Raw genomic sequence first — 20170 nt, forward strand, 5'->3', positions numbered from 1 at the left:
ATATTTCAGCTTACCAGTAGTGCTCACATGGACTTTTAATGGTTTATATAATATGTTTAAGTATAAATGAATAAGGTATAATTTTTACGGGTAAACAGCTGATCCCAGGGTTCACCTTGTATTCTGTATTCATTTTAATATCAAGTAGCCGTGGCCATTATCGCCAATAAATCCATAAAACTCACATATAGTATTTTGTTGTTTAATTTTTTGATCATTTGACATCTACGTTAGCATTGTTTTGTCTTTGATAAATCTTTTTAAGTCCTCTGTGTATAAATAAAATTCTGTTTAGAAAATAAACAAATAGTTTTATTGATCAAAATATTCTTGCTCGGGTTCAAATGTGGAATGAGTAACGTAACTGAATGCACAGCGCCGTTGACGATTCAGTTGGTGTACGAGCTCATTAATCAATAGAAGAGGTTGATGGTGGAATCGAAATTAAGGTTCCCAAACGCAATGTGTCATTTTTGAAAAGTTATGAATTTTATTTTGACAATCTTTCACCTTAATACTACCAAACTTCATGCGCAAGCCGAAGTTAAAATCGGGACGGGTTATACACAGATGTTTTACAAATTAAATAGGTGTTTCATTGGCTTCCAGTCTACTTGCGGTATGACTGCTGTTCGTCTCTAATGGAATGTTGTACAAAGAAATTAAAAACAAGTCTGAATTTGCCTTTTTCGTTGGCTCTTTAGTTGATTAAACTGAATTTAAATTTTAAACAATGCATTGTAAGCAAAATCTATAATATATTATACATTTTGGAAGGCTTATACATCATATAATATGTACAATCTTATCGATTGAAGAACCAAGTTAAATGTTAATGTTCATGTTTTCCGGCTTAGTTGGAATCAGGCTTGGGATGAATTACATTGTAAAATAATGCATTACATTACCATTACTTCATGAATTAGGGCATTAAATTGCCATTACCATTACTTAATTTTCTTGAAGTAATGCATTACATTACCATTACATGAGGGAAGTAATGCATTACCATTACTTTGTGAAAAGTCAATAAGTTTTAAAAAAGTAATTTATTAACTAAACAAAGAGTTTTTGTAAATATTTCATAAATAAAACATGCTTAAAATATTAACAGGTTCATGTTCATGTTCACTATCAGGTTCAAATTTAATGACTTAAACAAGATTGCTGTTGATCTTGTAGTTCTCAAAGTAAGATTGGCCCCGTAACATTTACACGCTGATGGCGGAGTTGATAATCTCTTTTATTTATGTCTCTGATTTTCGGAGTATGTTTTTTAATGAAAGGAACGTTTGTATCGTAATTCATGAAGGGTGATGAACGAGTTTACACAAAAAGTAGTAAGTGGCGAACGGATTTATTTTTACCTATTAATTTTGCATGAATCGTAAATGAAGAAAATCGTGTCAGATAAGTCGAACTTAAAAATCAAAATGGCGACCGTGACAAATCTTTTTATTGTCAAAGTTCTTGGAATCTTATTGTAAAAAAAAAATGTCTAACGTCAGGTGCCTGTGTTTGTTATTGGTATACAAATGTTCACTTTGTTTGTTAATTCAGCGGTTTTAGAGTTTTCGGGGTTTTCATAAAACTTTTATTACGGATACCGTCCGACTTGTGGATTTTCCCTTGGATCACAAAATTGAATAAATCTAATGATTAAAATTATCTACTTTGATATAGTTGTTTGATTTTCCCGGTTAGTAGTAATTTTTTTTAATTTTTCCTTGGGGTCTTATTTTACATAATACACCGTTGTGTCAATTTTCTACAATTATGAGGGCCGGGATTGAGTAAAATTTAGACAAAGTATCAGAACATTGCAAAAAAGCCGAATTAACATAGATTGTAACAACTAATTCAAACTCATAAATTTTGGAAGCATATTCGAGGAAATCCAGGACAATTACAAATTCAAACTTTCAAGACCCCGTCTTTCAGTACTCTCAGTACTTTGATTAATTGTCGGTTTTTATTTTAAATGATATAAAGAATAAAATATACAATAAAAACGATGAACAAATGTTATATATTCTATTGGTCCCGTAATTCCGTTTCCGTTAGCTTTTAGATCCATAAACTTCATTAGTTTGTGTCTAAACTACTTTATTTGACGTTATCATAAATTCAAAACTTTGTGTTATCCAAAAGTGTTTTTATCTACGTACATATATGAACAAAATAATGTTTAACCTCTATTTTGTCGATCAAATAAAAAAGCATTAACTCTGTTTCTGAAAATTTCTGTGACGAATACTATTTTCCTCGTTTCAAAAGAAATGGGCGTGACTTATGTAGCAATTGACATTCGATACAAAGTTAGAACATTCCATTCAAACGAAAAATTTTACCACTTCAATGCGCTTCGTTGTAACACCAGTGTTAAAAGCGAAACACAGGATAAATGTCTATATACCGGTAATACTTGCAATGATACTTTCTCCATAGGTCACCATAGCTCTAAAGCTACCCTCTTAAAACTTTGTCGTTTGTGAAAAAAGTACGAAAGGTCAATTATGGCAACATTTACAAAAACAAGTTGCTGTCCTTTAAAAAAGGACTACAATACGTGGACCCTTTGCATGTGTTTCCTACGAAAACGTGAAAGCCTTTAGTTAAGATTATCAGATATTCCACCGACTCTAGCCCTCTGCTTTTAACCACTAAATTTGTACGTTGTATTACGTATACATGTATGTATAGCCCTGACTTTTTATCTCAGAATTTAAAGGGTTCATACTTCTAAAATAATTATGATCTATCTTTGAAGTTTGCGAGTATAGTATCAGGTATTCGGTGAATTATACTATTTGCACACACATTACGATTCGCACTACTTTGTTAACTATGCAGTGAAAGCTTTGTGTAAATTAAAAACTTCATATTTTAATGCATTTTTCTTGAGATTTAAACTTTTATCCAGTGACATAATTATTCAATCTTACTTAAATGCTTAAAAAAATTTAATCGGGAAGTTCTCTAGCCTTGCATCCTATAAAAGTAAAGTTAAGTTACATGTGTATTTGGAAAACAACAAAACATTGCAAATTATGCTATTTGATGCATGTTATACTTTCGGCATAACATTAACTTTTTTCATAATACTGATAGTTCATATCACATGCCAATCATTTCTTTAAAAGGAATACTTAATTTCTGTACTGTTTACCGACAACTTTACAATTACAGCGCCTTTGAACTTATGTGTGCATATGGCACGGAATCCCAAACCCGATTCAGATAAACGTGTGCTAGTCTGGTTCCCTGAGCTACCCATTACGCACAGGAACCAGGCTATCTCATGCGCAGGCTTAATTTTCCCCATAGCATCCGGTTTAACCTCGCTTATATATTTTCTGCGTGGACCTCATGGTCCACGCAACTTATATATTTTCTGCGTGGACCTCATGGTCCACGCAATAATCCGAATAACAAAATCGCCAGCGTCTGGTTAAAATCGGCATACTAGGTTACTTAAAAAAGGCATGATAAACTGGTTTAACAATTATCAGAATATCAGTCAGTAAGTTCTTATGTTAAATATCATAAGTGATGATAAACTCATGTGTTTGGATCTCCCGATGCAGGTATATTTTGCCGCCTGGTCGATTGCCATGAAAATAATTCGAGTGATGTTTGATACAATTAAATAGAGGATCAGGATAAAAACCAGGAAAATGGAGTTATACCGCAGTGAAAGATAATTGAATTTAATTTGCCGAAATGCTAGAATATGCGTTAACAACATTGTTAATTGTGCAGTCCATACAAGAACAAAGTTTAAGTTCTTCGAAAGAAATATGTGGAGAAGAAAAGTGAAAATGCTTTATGAATTGCGTCAGTTCTAAGCTTTGACTAATTTTTATTGGATATATATTTTAGATAAAATTGATTTACGTTCTTTTTTTAGGGTTTTGGTCAAAACTGTTGAACTAGAATTATTGTCAGAATTGGAGTCTTTCAGATTTATTGCTGAGTAACCGTTAAATATTAAAATTATTTCAGTGGGAGTATTAAATGCTGTACAGGATACTATAGTGAAGATGGAATATGTAAACGTGCGCTCTGTTTGGTTAATGCATGTGTTTTATTGAAATATTTTCAATTTCATTTACAAAAAAAAAAATATGATTGAAGAGGTGTTTTTGTATTTCTTTTTATTATAGAATGTTTTGGAGCAATTGGGCCTAATTGTTCAATCCCATGCAAATGTAATTTCTTTGGACGTCTATGTAAAAATCCATGTGACTGTCAAAACAATGAAACCTGTGACAGATACTTCGGTTGTAGATTCGTTGGTGAGTTCCCTTTTAAACTGGTATAGCAATGATTTATGATTTCGAAACAAATATGATTTTGACACAAATATTTAAATAATAATGGATTCAAAGTATTCACAAATATATAGTCTGCTCATGAACATAATTATTATTTAAATAACACAAATCCGTGCTAGCAGGAAGAGAAAATTTAAATTCATCATAGCGAGATTTTCATGCATGAATCTCGTTTTCTGATCCTGGTGACTTAAAAGAAAACGGCAAATCTTATGATTTAAAAAGATTGTATTTTGAAATTTTATATTTTTATTTAATATGTGAATTGACCAGATGAAATGGACAGTAGCACAGAGTGTCATAACACAATGCTTTTGTTGGTGATCGGATCCGGATCAGCCATGTTATCACTCGCCTTGTTGTTTGTCGGTGTCATGATTTATAGATGGTAAGACAATGAATGAAAACCAATCAAATTTACTTCGGTGAGGCCAAAAGATTAATTAATACAACATGTAGATATGTCTTTGAAATTGATTTTCAGGCATACTATTTTGCGAAGAAATTTACATCCCACCAATACTCCAAGAGGTAATTTGTTTTTGTATGCCTTTCATTTTCAGATATATTAATAAAAAATGATAATTAGGTAATCTTATTAAAATATATTCTCGTTCAACATCAGATTTTAAACAGTAAGGAAAATTCTTTTCTTAAGGTTTTATTACCCTTTTATGGAAAACATGAAGTTTTTCAGGAAAACTACGATGATATTCGAGAATCTCGAATGCTCCTTGGTGATAAAGGAAATTATAACAGGGAAATTACAGAAAATAGACTAAGTTCAATGGATTATAATCATTTGTTCCTCAAAGGGCGGAAATCAATTAGCGAGATCCCTGAACAATATTATAGTGCAATTGATGCACGTTTTAGAAGTAAAATGCCGCTCGTCACGACGTCCGAATTTCCTGAAGACGATTGCTATGTCAGTGTATCTCAGCTTGCTAGGCAGAATAAGAGAATATCAAAGTCATGCTCTGATCTAAAGATAGATATGTCGGATACACACCATGATATATATTCAAATCAATGCCGCAAGGCCAAGGGGGGTACAAACAATCGAACTATTCTGATAGAACATTTATAGTCATTTGAATTATCTTAAGCAACCCCACACTAATAGAAACGTCTTTTTAATGTCCTTCTTTTTACCACTATAAATCAAATATCAAAACATGCTTATAATCAAGCTCGTTCTCACCTTGAATAAAGAAAGTGAAAGCTGTAAATGTTAACAACACTTTCTTCAGTTTCACCGCCAAGGAGAATAAACACCGGATTCGATAGTAAAATGTTGGTCAGCCAATTTCACCACTGGCCATAAAAAGGAGAATATGAAAGGAATAAAGAACACAAGAAATAAAAAAAAATTCTTATTCCAATCATCATTGTGAATAGATGTACGACTTGTTTGACTTTAGACATTTAAAAATTCATCAATAAGTGTCTATGATACTTCTATCATAGCCAAAATCCTGTTTTAGGCAACGCATGCATCAACAGGTATGAAGAATTATATGTGCACGTAACAAAAACACTAAAAGATTCATGAATAAATGTATTTTTAAACATAAAGACTTTGTGTAAATTTTTAAAAAATAATATCCAAATTTGTTTGCTAAAAACTGATGAATATTTTAATTTCTAGTACACAAACACAACAATTCATGGTCCTTACATTGGAGTTTTTTCAACATCCGATATTCTGATTAAATATTTTCTATAACAACCCTGATTTCTCGTCAATTTTTGTTTGTTATGTATCTTCACAAATATCACGACTTAAACATCGCTGTTGTAAAAATATTGATGTAAGATTATTTAAAATACACAAATTATATATATTATCAATTATTTTTTTCATCATTAAATGCGAATTAAAAATTCATTAAAAAGTTTCAGAAAATAATTTTCTGAAGTAAATGATAGTTATTTACATCCATGTAGGTTCATGAAACCCTTTAGAGTTGATATATGCTGTTTCAATGTGGGAAAAACTGAGATGAAAATTAAGATTTATTTTAAATTTGTCAGTATCTGAGTTGGTGTGACAGACACATAGTATTTTTTAAATACAATGTTGTTTAGTGTACATTGAAGTGGTTAGTTTTAATGTTTGCAACACGATACATGTACGCTAAGAATAATATAATCCTTGAACAAATGCAAATTGAGCGAGGCGACAATTCAACAAAATTTAACAATGTACTTGACATATTTCTGTAGAAAGTCAGCGAGAAACCTAATTAGGAACAAGTTTAAAAGATTTATAAATAGCACTATCTTCCTGGTCAAAGATTTTTTCACCCTTAAATACTTTTCATAACTTTCAAAATCAACTGGAAATCACAACCAATGTACACGCAAGCTTAGACCAATGTTATAAATAGCACTGTATCTAAGTATTGTCTCTCAAACTAGTGTTCCTGATGTACACGTACAATCTTCCTGATTTCTTGAATGAATTTGAACAGCTGGAGACATTTCAGCTTGATTTTTGCCTTAACGTATGGCACGTATGGATATAATGATATCAGTAAACGTCAGTTTTATATGGGATTTATTCTTTACATCGATATCTATATAAGTACATCTTCAATATCCATTATATATGATTATTATGATTAGAAACTAGAACTTTTTTTGTCTTCAACAAAAAGTAAGGGCTGTTCGACAAGCCCTTTTCTCTTTTTTAATTTAAAATGTAAGAAAAATCATTCTTTTTATATGAAATATAAAAATAATTGCTTAAAATTTAAAATGTTTGAGAAAACGTGACACGCGTGAATTTAGTTTAACATTAAAACTCCCATAGACTATTTTTTATCAACTTATAAAACCGGAGGTTCTCAATAGTTTTACACCAAACTTAAACTATATGTTGATTATGACAATTTTAACATTTCCCATACCTCATTTTTTAAAAATTGTCGTTGATTTTAATTTTTACTTTTTTCACCCCCCCCCCCTTTTTCCAAAATTATAATTTAAGCTTAAAATCTCGAAAACAGTAAGAGATAGAAAAAAAGATGTCGCTAACTGTTTTGTAAATCATAGCATGAAGTATATCTAATTCCAAAATTTGTTATTTTATAGTCAAAAATAGCACGATGTATCTAATTCCAAAATTTCTTCGTTTATAATCCAAAAATAAAAAAAAACAAGGGTTCTTTTAATATTTTGCATGTGTAAACCGGAAGTTTTGTACCGGAAGTCCAAAAAGTTACATACGGGAGAACTAAGAAATTGCTACAATAACTAAACATTAAAACTATATTTATGTCTTCCGTTTTCAAAAAATTGCCGGTGTAATGAAGAATAATGACCCCCGTAGAATAATGACCGGGGGTCATTTTTCTACGTAGAATATTGACCCCCCCCCCCCCGGTCATTATTTTACGCCGAAAAATGACCCCCGGTCATTATTCTACGTAGAAAAATGACCCCTTTGCCTGAAGAATAAGTGTCATTTTCATAAAAATGAGCACACTCCACATGAAGAAAAGTGACCCCTGTAGAATAATGACCCCCTTGTAGATTAAAATTTTCAGTATATTTTTTTTATTATTTGTAAAATAGTCTTTACACTATTGTAATTTTAACTGCTGCAGTTTACAGAAAGTAACAGAAATTATAATTCATATTCAAATAAACTTAAAGTGAAAGAATGGGTATATCTTAGAAAATAAAAATCATTCCGTTATAACAAGATATTGACGTATAGCATCGGGGTATGGTTGTCATCTTAACAATTTCATTTACATATATCTATGGTGTTCCGATAGGGCCCCTTCAACCTAAGTTGCAAAGACGATAGTGCGAAGGCGAAGGAGCAAAAGTGCGAAGATGCGACGATTAAGCGCGAAGATGTGATGCCTGAAGTGCAAAGGCGTAGGAGCGATACTACTATCGCTTCTTTCCAACTTACACTCTGGCCTTCGCATCTTCGCACTTTCGCCTTTGCTTTTTTTGATTGCATTCAGCAAGTCTCGGTCGATTACATAGAGTTTAATACAGGCACCGTACTCGCCAAGGTTTTCCGATTAATCCATGCTATTTTTGGTACGCATGTGCTAGGCCATCGCGCTTATTATGAATGTTTATAAATATTTTAATGTGTACATGTAACATATATGTTAACCAGTGCTGGCTATGCCTAATTGTAGGAGTTTTTATTTATTAATAAATAAAATTAATTATTTATTGATAATTAAATTAATATAATTATGTTTTAATTATTGTACAAATTAATTACTTTTATTTATAGATTTATTAATTTTAAAATTAATAAATCTGTAACTCCTACATGTCCTTATCTACTCCACACAAAATTTAATGTCCGCCACAATGTGTACATATGCACTTCTAGACTCCTGTCACTTACAAGCTGTCTGTTTACCGTGGACCGACACAGTAACATTCTAATTTCATTTTGCGACACCCCTTGCTCATGCATGGATCTAGAGGGGGAGAGGGGTCCGCCCCCCGGAAAATTCAATATTATTAATTTTACGCAGAAAAAACGGGTGAGGGAGTCCGGACCCTATCCTCCTCGATAATTTTTTTTTATTAATCTTATATAAAAAAAAATCCAAAATATGCCTCGGAACCCTTTAAACGATGGAGAGCTCCGCAATTATAAAACATGGGTAATCACAGATTACAAAGCTCACCGAGACGAGGCATCACCTTTATGAGGCATCACCTTTATGAGACCACCTTTATCATATTATATGAAAACCATCCTTTGTGATCTTGGATATTCATGGATTCTGTTTTGAAATAATATCGTATATAATCTGTTAAAAATTGTATGATAATCATATGTTCATATGTTAATCAATACAATAATATAAAATAAAAATTGCATCCTATCAAACTTACAATATATATTATATATTACCATAAAATACCGTAAAAAATTAATTGTGATATGATATTGTAACGTATGATATGGCATTGAAATGTGTTATACATTATAATTGTATTTTATCAAATAATAGAATATCATAAAACATAATACAATATAGTATTATTTGAAACAATATCATATTGCAATAATACATCATAACATTGAAACATATGATATTATATTGTATAATTAAGCATTGAATCATTATTATTTGAAAGATGTGGTCTCATAATTGCAACGGTGTGTGCATACAAATTGTAAAACGCGCGCTAGCGCGTTATGAAAATTTGTTTGCACTCATCGTTGCAGTTATAAGACCTCATCTTCCAAAAAAAAATGAATCAATGCTTATATTTACGTTTTTAAAACATGTATTTCCTTCCCGCAAATATGACTTTTTTTAAAAAAGCTCTGTCTTATTCAACGAGTAATGCGAAATTAACGGAATGGCCACTGGAACAGCCGAAATATGCTGACAAAAATAGTGCACAGCGTTTTAAATTCAAATAACACAATTTTATTTTTCTTTCTGTAATTTAATGTATTTACTCTTGGTAAACTAAGAAATTAATCAATTGAATTCATTTCAGTGTCAAAATATATTTACATCAATGAAATATTTATCAGCGTATGTATAATATCAGGTCGTTATCCGGTTTGAAGTCGCGAGAAGAGTCAGTTCTTGTTCTTCGAGAAATACTGAAGGAATACTAAATGTATTCATACGCACCAGATTTGGTGATTGGGTCTTCTGTGTTGTGCGTAAATATCACTCAAATCAACCAATGCAATTTAATAGAGGGAAAGAAAGTGAATGTAAATATTATAAGTATTGTATGATACTGTTTCATATTTGATACATAATATGATATTGTATTATACATGTATAATACAATGTAATTTGATACATTGTATCATATAAATGATACAATATCATGGGATAAAGTAAAATATTATATAATACAATCATATTATAAAAATATATCATATCATAAAATACAATTTCATGTGATATGATAATATATCATATAAACCAATATCATATTATACAATATCGTATGATACGATATTTTATTATATATCAATACCATATATACAATTTCATGTTATATAATTCTATATTACAGAAACCAATATCATATTATACAATACTGTATGATACAATATCATAGAATATACAATATAATATCATAGGATGCAATATTATATATTGCAATATCATATGTAATAGTATCATGTGATTAAATAATTAATAAATCATACAATATAATATTATACAATATTGTAGCATAAAAATCAATATTATACATAACAATATCATGATACAACATCCTATTATACAAATATAGCCCTTTCATGAGGTCGATCCATAGATATATCGACTTCACAGAAAAGCATATCGACCTCGCACTTCGTGCTCGGTCGATATGCTTTTCTGTGAAGTCGATATATCTATGGATCGACCTCATGAAAGGGCTACATTCGTTATATTATTTTCGAAGTCTGTTTATACATATCTCCATCCTTCGTTCTAGCTTCCATGTAAAATTTAGCTAGCAGGTCGTCTCACTTCTCGCACTCGAAATTTACGAAATATCCGCTTTCGACTCGAGATATTCCCGAAATAGCTTAACGGTTGTTGCAGTTACCCTGTTATAGTGTTCCTTGCATCAAAACTTTCCATTATAACTTTCATTTCCGCGTCATTAATTGTCGCAAAACGACGATTTACTTTAACGTCTGCAACTTCTATCTTTGTTGTTTGTTTACGCGGAGAGAATTTTGATTGGTTGGGGTGAATCAGGCCAGCCAATCAAACTCATTTTAACATTAGAGCAGAATTTTCCTTATCTATATTTAGAAAATACAGGTCAATCCGAGTTTTTAAAGCTTATTTTTAGAAAGTACAGGTCAATTCGCATTTTTATACTTCGACACGTGATATCAAGAGAACCAATGATAGAATACGTTATAATGCATGAAAATAAAATAATATCATAAAATATCAAAAAAATTGATACAATATTTTATCGTATCATATAATTTTTTACAATATAACATATGGTATTATATTGTATCTTATTAAAACAATAGTGTTTCAAATCATACAATACTATATTATAGGAATCATGTTACGTCATTTAACAACAACCACATCTATCTATCAAGCAGGTTTGAGTGAGGTAGGAGATTTCTCAAGCATCCTTGATAATGGAGATCAGGCTCTGCATCTAAAGCAACCTCTGCGTTTCATTTATAATATAGTTAAATCAACTATGCAAGCTATCATCTATAAAACATGTGACATGTTCCAAAAAACTAAACCTCCTCTGCATCTGAAGTTACATCTGCGATTCATTCATATTACAGTTTAATCAGCTATGCAAGTTTGAAATAGTACTATTATCTATTAAACATGTTACCTGTTCCCAAAAAACTTAACATTATCCAGCATCCGAAACCTATGGCTCAGACTCAGCATTCAAGCCTGTCAGGTGCATCAGTATCATAAGACGCACCATCCATGAAAGTCTGGTGAAGTTAGGACAAGTTATAACTAAGATATCTTCATCAGAGGGCACCTGTTTCAAAAACTTTAACAAGCTCTTAAAATCTTAACCTCCTCCAGCATCCGAAACCTGTGGCTCAAATTCAGCATTTAGGTCTGTCATGTGCATCAGTATCACAAGACGCACCATCCATACAAGTTTAATGAATTTAGGACCAGTAGTAACTAAGATATAATCATTAGAGGGCACCTGCAACTAAAACTTTAACCAGCTCCAAAAACCTTAACCTCCTCCAGGATCCGAAACCTATAGCTCAGATTCAGCACTCAAGCCTGTCTGGTGCATCAGTATCATAAGATACACCATCCATGCAAGTTTGGTGAAGTACGGACTAGCAGTAACTTAGATATCGCTATTAAAGGGCACCTGCAACAAAAACTTTAACCTGCTCCAAAAACCTTAACCTCCTCCAGCATCTGAAAGTTAGGAACCAAATTCAGTAGGTCCAGATGCATCATCCATGTAATTTTTGTGAAGAGGGGACAAGTAATAGCTTAGATACAGAAGCTGCAACTAAAACTTTAACCAGCTCCGGACACCGACACCGGGGGTATATCATATGCTCCCATTGACTTCGTCTCGGTGAGCTGAAAAGGCGAAAGCGCGAAGATTCGAGGCGAGAGTGCGAAGTTGCAAAGGCGAAGAAGCGATAGTTGTATCACTTCTTCGCCTTCGCAACTTAGCACTTTCGTCTTCGCATCTTCGCGCTTCGCCGTCGTATCTTCTATATACTTCATATTGTTCATGAATTATACTTGCATTGAGGATTCCCCAATACAAACTGCTGGGTATACTAGTTCATCACCAAGAATTATTAATAAAACCAAAAATAAGAAAAGTTTACTCCACTATTAGGCATTATAACCAAGCTGAAGTTAGTAGGCACTGACAGCAGCCATTACGCCAGTAGAGGTTAATGGCCAATAAGGAAAACCGTCAAAGTACTGAGAGTACTCGTACAGAAAATATATTTTACTTTATCCTCGGCATACTTTAGTAAGTTTAGTTAATATCAAGATGATTAATGCTTCAATAGTTTGTATGAGCATTGGTAACCTTGGATACAATAAAGATCGTGTGATCAAAATCAAGCGGGATATAAACCCCTAACATGGGCCCTAACCTCTTATCAACGCTTTTAGAATCAATCTGTCTGTTATTATAATCGATCAGTGTTTATTATCTATTAATATTTACTATAGTCAGGTACTCTTCACAAATTTGCTCTAAAAGTCTATTCATGATCACAAAACAACATTACAACAAATGTTTAGAATATTGATGTTCATGTATTACGTAGAAGAAAACAAAACTAACGCAGAATGATTTTAAAAAAAAATCATTTTCCCCAAGAAATGTATAAATAAGAAGTATATATTCATATTCGTACGTTACCTGCCCCCTTAGTCTTTTTCCATAAAGATATTTGCATGTATCATTCTTCGATTGACAATTCACCAATGAATATTGCTTATATCATGACAACAATTATTCTTTCATGATTATTGTTCGTTAATTATCACACAATATCCTCATTGTGTATGAATTTTTATTTATTTGCGCCATTTCCCGCCGTATGTCGACGAAAGAAGTAACGTAACTGTTAACAATCAATTTTTGGCAATGTCAGAGTGTTTTACGCGTACTTGCTACGGATATGAAAAACTATATACAGCGATTTATTTACAAGTTTGGTGTTTATGACTTCAAAATCAGTTGAACAGAGTGAAAAATTAAGTAATTTCAAAGTCATATCTTGGATACGGGGTAACCAATTTCTATTCATGTTTACTGGGGGTCATTTTTTTAAGGGGGTCATTTTTCTTCATGTTTAACATGAAGAAAAATAACCCCTGGGTCTTTTTTCTTCAGAAAAATACAATTATTCTTCAGCTAGGGGGGTCATTATTCTACGTAGAAAAATGACCCCCGGTCATTATTCTACGGGGGTCATTATTCTTCATTACACCAGCGAAACCATGTCGAGAATAATAATAAAAAAAGAACAAAAACAGTAGGTTGACCGAAAGTCGGAAACCCTACATGTAATTACAACTACAAGAACCAAACAGTGCCAACCAACCCCCCCCCCCCCCACCCCCAATTCAAAAAGCAATACAGATTTTCAACAACAAAAAAGATAACAGAAGCACTATTATGACAACCGAAAACAAAAATAAACAAGCGATTTTGATGTTAAATTAATAAAGGATAAAAGTAATAAATGAATTAACAAACTTCAAGAAAATCTGACGAAGGTTTATTCTAGCCCAAATACTAGTATAAAGGCTGGAGATTCTTGCTTTGTACATGACTCGAAAATAGGTGTAAATGAATGACAAAATCAATTGATGCAACTAGACGTCCGTCATCAGAAGGACATGGGTCTCATCTCTGGTTTCTGAGGTGCCTTTGGTGCTGAATGGAACACAAGTCCATTGCATGTCAAATCCCAATAATATGTAATACTAATTTTCAGCTAGATGTACATGTACTGACACTATATACTTCAAGTGTCCACAGTGGGATTTGAACCAGTTCCACCTTCGATCAGTACTGTTCTTAGCGTATCTTTCTTTTATCACATATTACTACTTAAGTAATATATAAAAATTAATCGTATCTGTTTTCATTCCTAGCATGAGTTTTGAATTTTACTTCGAAATTATGTTATCCATAAACAATGATATATGATCAAAAAGCAAAGTTATATATATTCATCAATTCATTCTGATCAAACTGTCAAAATTTGACCAGTCTAGAAGAAAGCCTCGCAATTCTTGGGACAGGTGTTATTTTTTCAAAGAATAGATTTTAAACAATATATACTGGGAGAAATGAAACAGAATATCACGTATGTTTAAGTTGCTTGATTTGTTACTTTGAGAGCTAGATGTAAATTGAAGAATAGAAATGTTGCATTATCACATTGCCAATCCCCATTATGACTTACAATACATTTAGGTATGCCATGCATACAATGCAAAGGGAAATAACTTTAAATTTATCTTTTACATGTTACCATGTAATCATTGCTCTACCACAAGTATAAATTGATTTGAAAATGTCGTGTTACTTCGAGCATACAATTAAAGTCAATTTAGTTCAGTTTATAAGGAAGAAATATATATTTCAAGAATCACAAGATAGCAATATTCAAAAGTTATCCTATGACTCAAAATTACATTTTTAAATTATTTTAAGCGCAGGCACCCAGGACGTCATATATTTTTCTCACAATAAAAATACAAACCGCTTACCTAATAATACAGTAGATAAGCGGTGTATTTTTTTATTATGAGAAAAATATATGACGTCAGGTGCCTGTGGTTTTTTAGCTTTTAATTAAACACCTACCGAAATGTAACACGTACTATCCTACATGATAACATGCTATAGTACTCCTTTTAAAGAGGTTGGCACCTGAAATACTAGTAATGTCAATCATCCGAAAACATTTTAGATATACAGATGTGGACCTATGATGTTCATTTATTTTATTTGTGACCTATTTCATATGCCATTTTTGGGGAAATATGGGGCCCCAAACAGAAATGATACTTTTCCTGAAATTATTATTGCTAAAATTTGGTATGGAATTGATAATTTGAAGAAATCAAACAAATATTCATAGTTTGAACTATTATTTTGTTATGATTTCAATACAGTATTAAGTTGAACACATGTCATGAGTGACTATAAAAGTAATATCCAAGTTGAAGTTTCAAAAACCTTGCTTTACTGATGGCATAATGAATACAACAGCATATGTAAAAATTTTCACAAAATCATAGAGTAATCAAATTATAATGCAAATTAAAAAAAATAATAGTACTAGTTATGCCATCTTTCCAAAACTTTGCATACAAATAGACACACATTTAATGTCTCATATAAAAGTAAATACAAGTAGGGGTTACATCTAAAAAAAAAAAAAAAAAAAAAAAAAAAAAGAGATATGACATGAAATAAGCTAATTTTAGGCAAAATTTGGAGTTGATTTGTTTCTCGACTTTTATTAACTATAGACTAAATATGCCAAAAATATCGATAAAAATATCAAAATATTGTTCAAAGAATTAAGATGGGTGAATAAGGCGTGTAAAATGTCCATATGAAGAATGATTAAATACCGCAAAATTAAAATATATCACTAAATCTGATAATTTTTTAAATAATAATTAAAAACAATGTATATTTAACGTAACATCGCTTTGTAACCCTTAAATATTTTAAATAGATGTAATATGTTGATTTAAACTGGCGTATGCGTGTCAAAACCTCCAAATAGTTTCATTTTTATAACTTCAATGCCTTTTCTTTTATATAGTGGGTCTAAGCTCCATATTTTTGTCATGGTCTAAATGCGGTTTAATGGAATTTAAACCGATTTCCATCAACAAAAATGTGGAGAGATGACCCACTGTACTTTTGAAATGTCATTTTGTAGCCCAACAATTAAACGTTTTAGTAAAAAATACACAAGTCCGTAAATTCGTGGCCAATGTCTCAAATATCATTTAAACAACGCACTTCAAGATGTATTTTTAAGGTCTCCCAACGGAAGACCTTGTACTGATTCTGATGGTTCTTCTTCATTATAATTTTTCTTCTTCTAGACGTTTTTAAATCCTCAATAACTTTTTTGTTTGTGATCTGATTCCATTCAAATGTTCACGGTATATTGTTAATTGAATTAGGTTTCTAGAGCACAAAAAAAAATTGAAATCGCAACTTCCGGTTTTGAGTTATTCCCCTTTTTCTAAAATTTTAGGGGCGTTAGTTTCCAGACAAAGGCTCCGAAATGGTCCGTAGCAAATAATTTATATATAAAAATATCTATTATTGACACTTTGAATATTGTCCTCTGATTTTTGGATTTTAGTTTCTTCCAATTATTCCCCTCGAATTATTCAAACGAAATCTATGTTTTAAAAATAGCGAAATTTTTCTCATGTTTTAGCTTCGTAACTTTTTAGTTTGAAATATTTCCTAAATACATATAGAACAAAAGTTGTGCATAATGTTAAGGGCTTTCATTTAACACCAATAAAAAAGGGCTGGCCCCTTAAATTAAGGGCCAGTAGCCCTCAAAAGATTTTGCAATAACTCAAAAACGGTTAGGATTTCGATATTGCTGTCGCTGGAAAAGTTGTTTATTGGGATCTCATAAAGGTCGTTACAATGTTATTTTGTAAGTGATTTGTGTAGTATGAGTGTAAAAAGCTTTACATGTTAACATGTACCTGCTTTCATTTGGCAAGTTAATTCTAACGAAAGTCTTTGCGCGTAAAACTGGCAAAAAGTTACCACAGAAAGTATGATGGTTTATACAGAAGGCTTTAATTCATGAGGAAAAAATTAGAACACATGCTTTTTTTTTTATAGAAGTTAAAGTCATTGTTGTTTAGTTCTTATAGTGCACAATCCTTAAAGACGAGAATCGAAAAACAAAACATTCTTTTTCTTTTCTAGTAAAACACAAAATACTTATTGAAAAAAAATTCTATGCATTACATTTTAGTTATCATACTGCATGCATTTAAAATCCACCTTGAATCAGAGATGTGTATTATTACGTAAGCTATCCCTCGCCCACGGCCGAGAAAATCGGTCACCATAGTTGCGGCTGGACTACCTAGCGGTCAGCGGTTATCTAATACACGAGAGTTGTGCATCTCATATATGAGTTAATCTAGCTGCGAACTGAAGAATTATTTCAGTTTTGATTACACATAAAGGTTTATTCTTCAATTGGATTAAACGATAGGGTGTCAATTTAGAAATCGTTCAGTTAATTAATAAAAGCAATGCCATTCTCAATCTAATACAATATCAGACATATATATCAATTGTGGGTTTTAAGTAAAAAAAAAAGAATTTCCATTTGATAGAATTTAGTCATTAAATTGTAAACTTTTCAAATTTTCCTAGATTCTGAGCTGTGCGTGTGTATGCGTTAAACCTTTATGTAATCTATCCTTCGCCCGCGGCCGAGGAAATCATCCACGGCTGCACTACCTAGCGGTTAACGGTTATCTAATACACAAGATTCGCACCCGCACGCTTACATGAATATGAACGTGTTTGAGTTTATATAGCCGTTAATACACTGTACACTGTTTTAATTTTATGATATAAAAGTTTGTTCATTTTGTATTTAGTTAAATTAAACATTGGAGAGTAAATTAAAAAGTCGTTCTGAAAATTAATAAAAGCGATATTACTCCAAATCGGAAATACTCGTGAGACATATTTGAATGGTTGGTTTGTAAGTCTTAAATGTTTTAAAAACTGTACAAATAATGTTTTCAATCAACAACAAAAAAACAACAACACAAATATTAAAACCTTTAAATAATGATCATCCCTCGCACATGGCCGAGGAGATCCCGCGCAAGTGACCTCTACATGCACCTTATCACGCGTGCATGTTTGGTATTTTGTACGAACGCAACTATTTTTATTATGTTTTAAACTATTATATTGGTTTCAGATAAACCGATAAATTCATTTTACTCGTACAGTTGATTTAGCATTGATTTATACGATAGCGTACAAGGTAATTTAAAAAATCAAATCAAATTATGATCAAAGTGCCATGTTTGCGGTTGGTGCTGACACGATAAGAGAATGTCCTGAATTAAGGCATTCGGTGATTATTTTAAAGAATATTCACATGACTTTTGAAACAAGTTTTGTTTAGATTCTATCGGTCACATATTAATAACTTCTGTTTTGTTTCTACATGGTCGTTAGTTTCATTGTGAAAACGAACTTATTTCTGTGTTGCCCTCCCACCGCCCGCTGCCAAGTGCTCTCTTTTTTAAAATTCCAGATCTGTCGAAAATCATTTGATAGTGACTTCTTATGTGTAACATTTTCTCCTGAGCGTGTTTCTCTTTCCCACCCGTTTTTTTATTCGGTCAGTCTTTGTAAATTTCAACTTTCTTTATTGCGTAAATTCAATCGCCACGTGCTACCAAAAATCTTGTGTCACTTTGAACAGCGCAAACAGCTCAGAACATATATAGCCCCAGCTTATTTATGGCTGCAGATCATCAATTGTTATGTAATTAATCAACAGTTCGAAGGGTGCTTTCTTCAAAGTGGTCAATTTTCAAACAACAAGACTTTCATTTTCACATTAAAGGTGCGGGATCGTAATCTGAGAACGTGCCGAACACGCTAAACTTCTATTATATATAGTTATGAACAGAATAATATATATTATAATTAAAAGTTTTAAGTCAAATGTAATGTTTTCTTGCGATAAGATGTTATGAAATACGACTACATTATGCTATGCAGGTGGTCGCCATAGAAATCATCAAAGTATTGCAAGTTAGAAAGATTAGTTTACTTGACTTACAGACTATTATATAGCGACATATCTGCCTCCAAAAAAAATATGCGCTTCTCAAAGTTACACTTCAGTGAGATGGACATGTGTTCTTGGGGATTTTCTTTATTGCTAATTATATGAAAATTGATTTTAAAAAAAAGTTTTATTGAAGTTGTGTGGTATGAGGATGTCATGCAACTTAATTTACTTAGCTACAGCCAGTGGAATACTAATTTTAGGTCAACAAGTCAATGATTACCTAATCTATTGAAATACAAGATAAATAGAGAAGGCAAATATTGCTTGTGACATGTACGTAGTTTTTTTTTTATATATTTTTATGATAAAGCAGAGAAAAGCAAAAAAAACAAAAAAAAAACAAAAACAAAAAACCCCACAAAAAACAAACATGGAACTTGCATCAAATTTACTTCATGTACATGTTACCAAAAAATCCGACCGAATATGCGCCTTTGTCACATTTAATTAAATTATCTGAAAATAAAAACCGTAACACCATTATCTTCCGCTTATTTTTATTGATGTTTCTCCTTTTTTTTTTTAAAAAATACATACATAAACTTTCTCCGAGAGAATAACTGTTGATCCGATAAAGGAGAAAAAACTGACTAAAAAATAGGGATTTTGAATATTATTGCATCGTAGGGAGAAGTAATATTCATTTCTGTAAATAATGTTATTAAATTTTACGTTACATAGCGGTGTCTGTATATCAGGAGTAAAATTTAGACGCTCGCTTATGTATAAATTCTCCCGATGATCTTAGATAGCTGATTATTATTTCAAATGTTCAAGTCTACTCGTATTATCAAATAATATCCGCCCTGAATAAATTTTCATAGATGCCATCAATTTTGGCTATTTACCAAATTGTGAAAGCATGAAACAAATTCAAACTTGCACATAGTCTTCAAAAAATAAGAAAGATTTATTTACAGAAGTAACGTGTTTTTTATGCACGTTTTTACTTACATTTCCTTAC

General features: G+C 31.8%; 1 protein-coding gene across 1 annotated transcript; it reads left to right on the plus strand.

Moving 5' to 3' along the window:
- Positions 1–3601: 3601 nt before the first annotated feature.
- Positions 3602–6116, plus strand: LOC128184911 (uncharacterized). Its single transcript, XM_052854866.1, has 6 exons — positions 3602–3815; positions 4006–4058; positions 4167–4298; positions 4611–4725; positions 4822–4875; positions 4974–6116. The coding sequence occupies exons 1-6, from the start codon at positions 3724–3726 to the stop codon at positions 5425–5427; spliced, it is 900 nt and encodes a 299-aa protein (XP_052710826.1). The 5' UTR covers positions 3602–3723; the 3' UTR covers positions 5428–6116.
- The last annotated feature ends 14054 nt before the right edge of the window (positions 6117–20170 follow it).

This window comes from Crassostrea angulata, chromosome 1, assembly GCF_025612915.1.
Source record: "Crassostrea angulata isolate pt1a10 chromosome 1, ASM2561291v2, whole genome shotgun sequence".
NCBI lineage: Eukaryota > Metazoa > Mollusca > Bivalvia > Ostreida > Ostreidae > Magallana > Magallana angulata.

Coding starts and splice junctions, on each gene's coding strand:
- LOC128184911 (XM_052854866.1), top strand. CDS start 3,724: ATGCTAGAATATGCGTTAACAACATTGTTAATTGTGCAGTCCATACAA. Junction 3,816..4,005: donor GAAATATGTGGAGAAGAAAA/GTGAAAATGCTT, acceptor AAATTATTTCAG/TGGGAGTATTAAATGCTGTA. Junction 4,876..4,973: donor AATACTCCAAGAGGTAATTT/GTTTTTGTATGC, acceptor GATTTTAAACAG/TAAGGAAAATTCTTTTCTTA.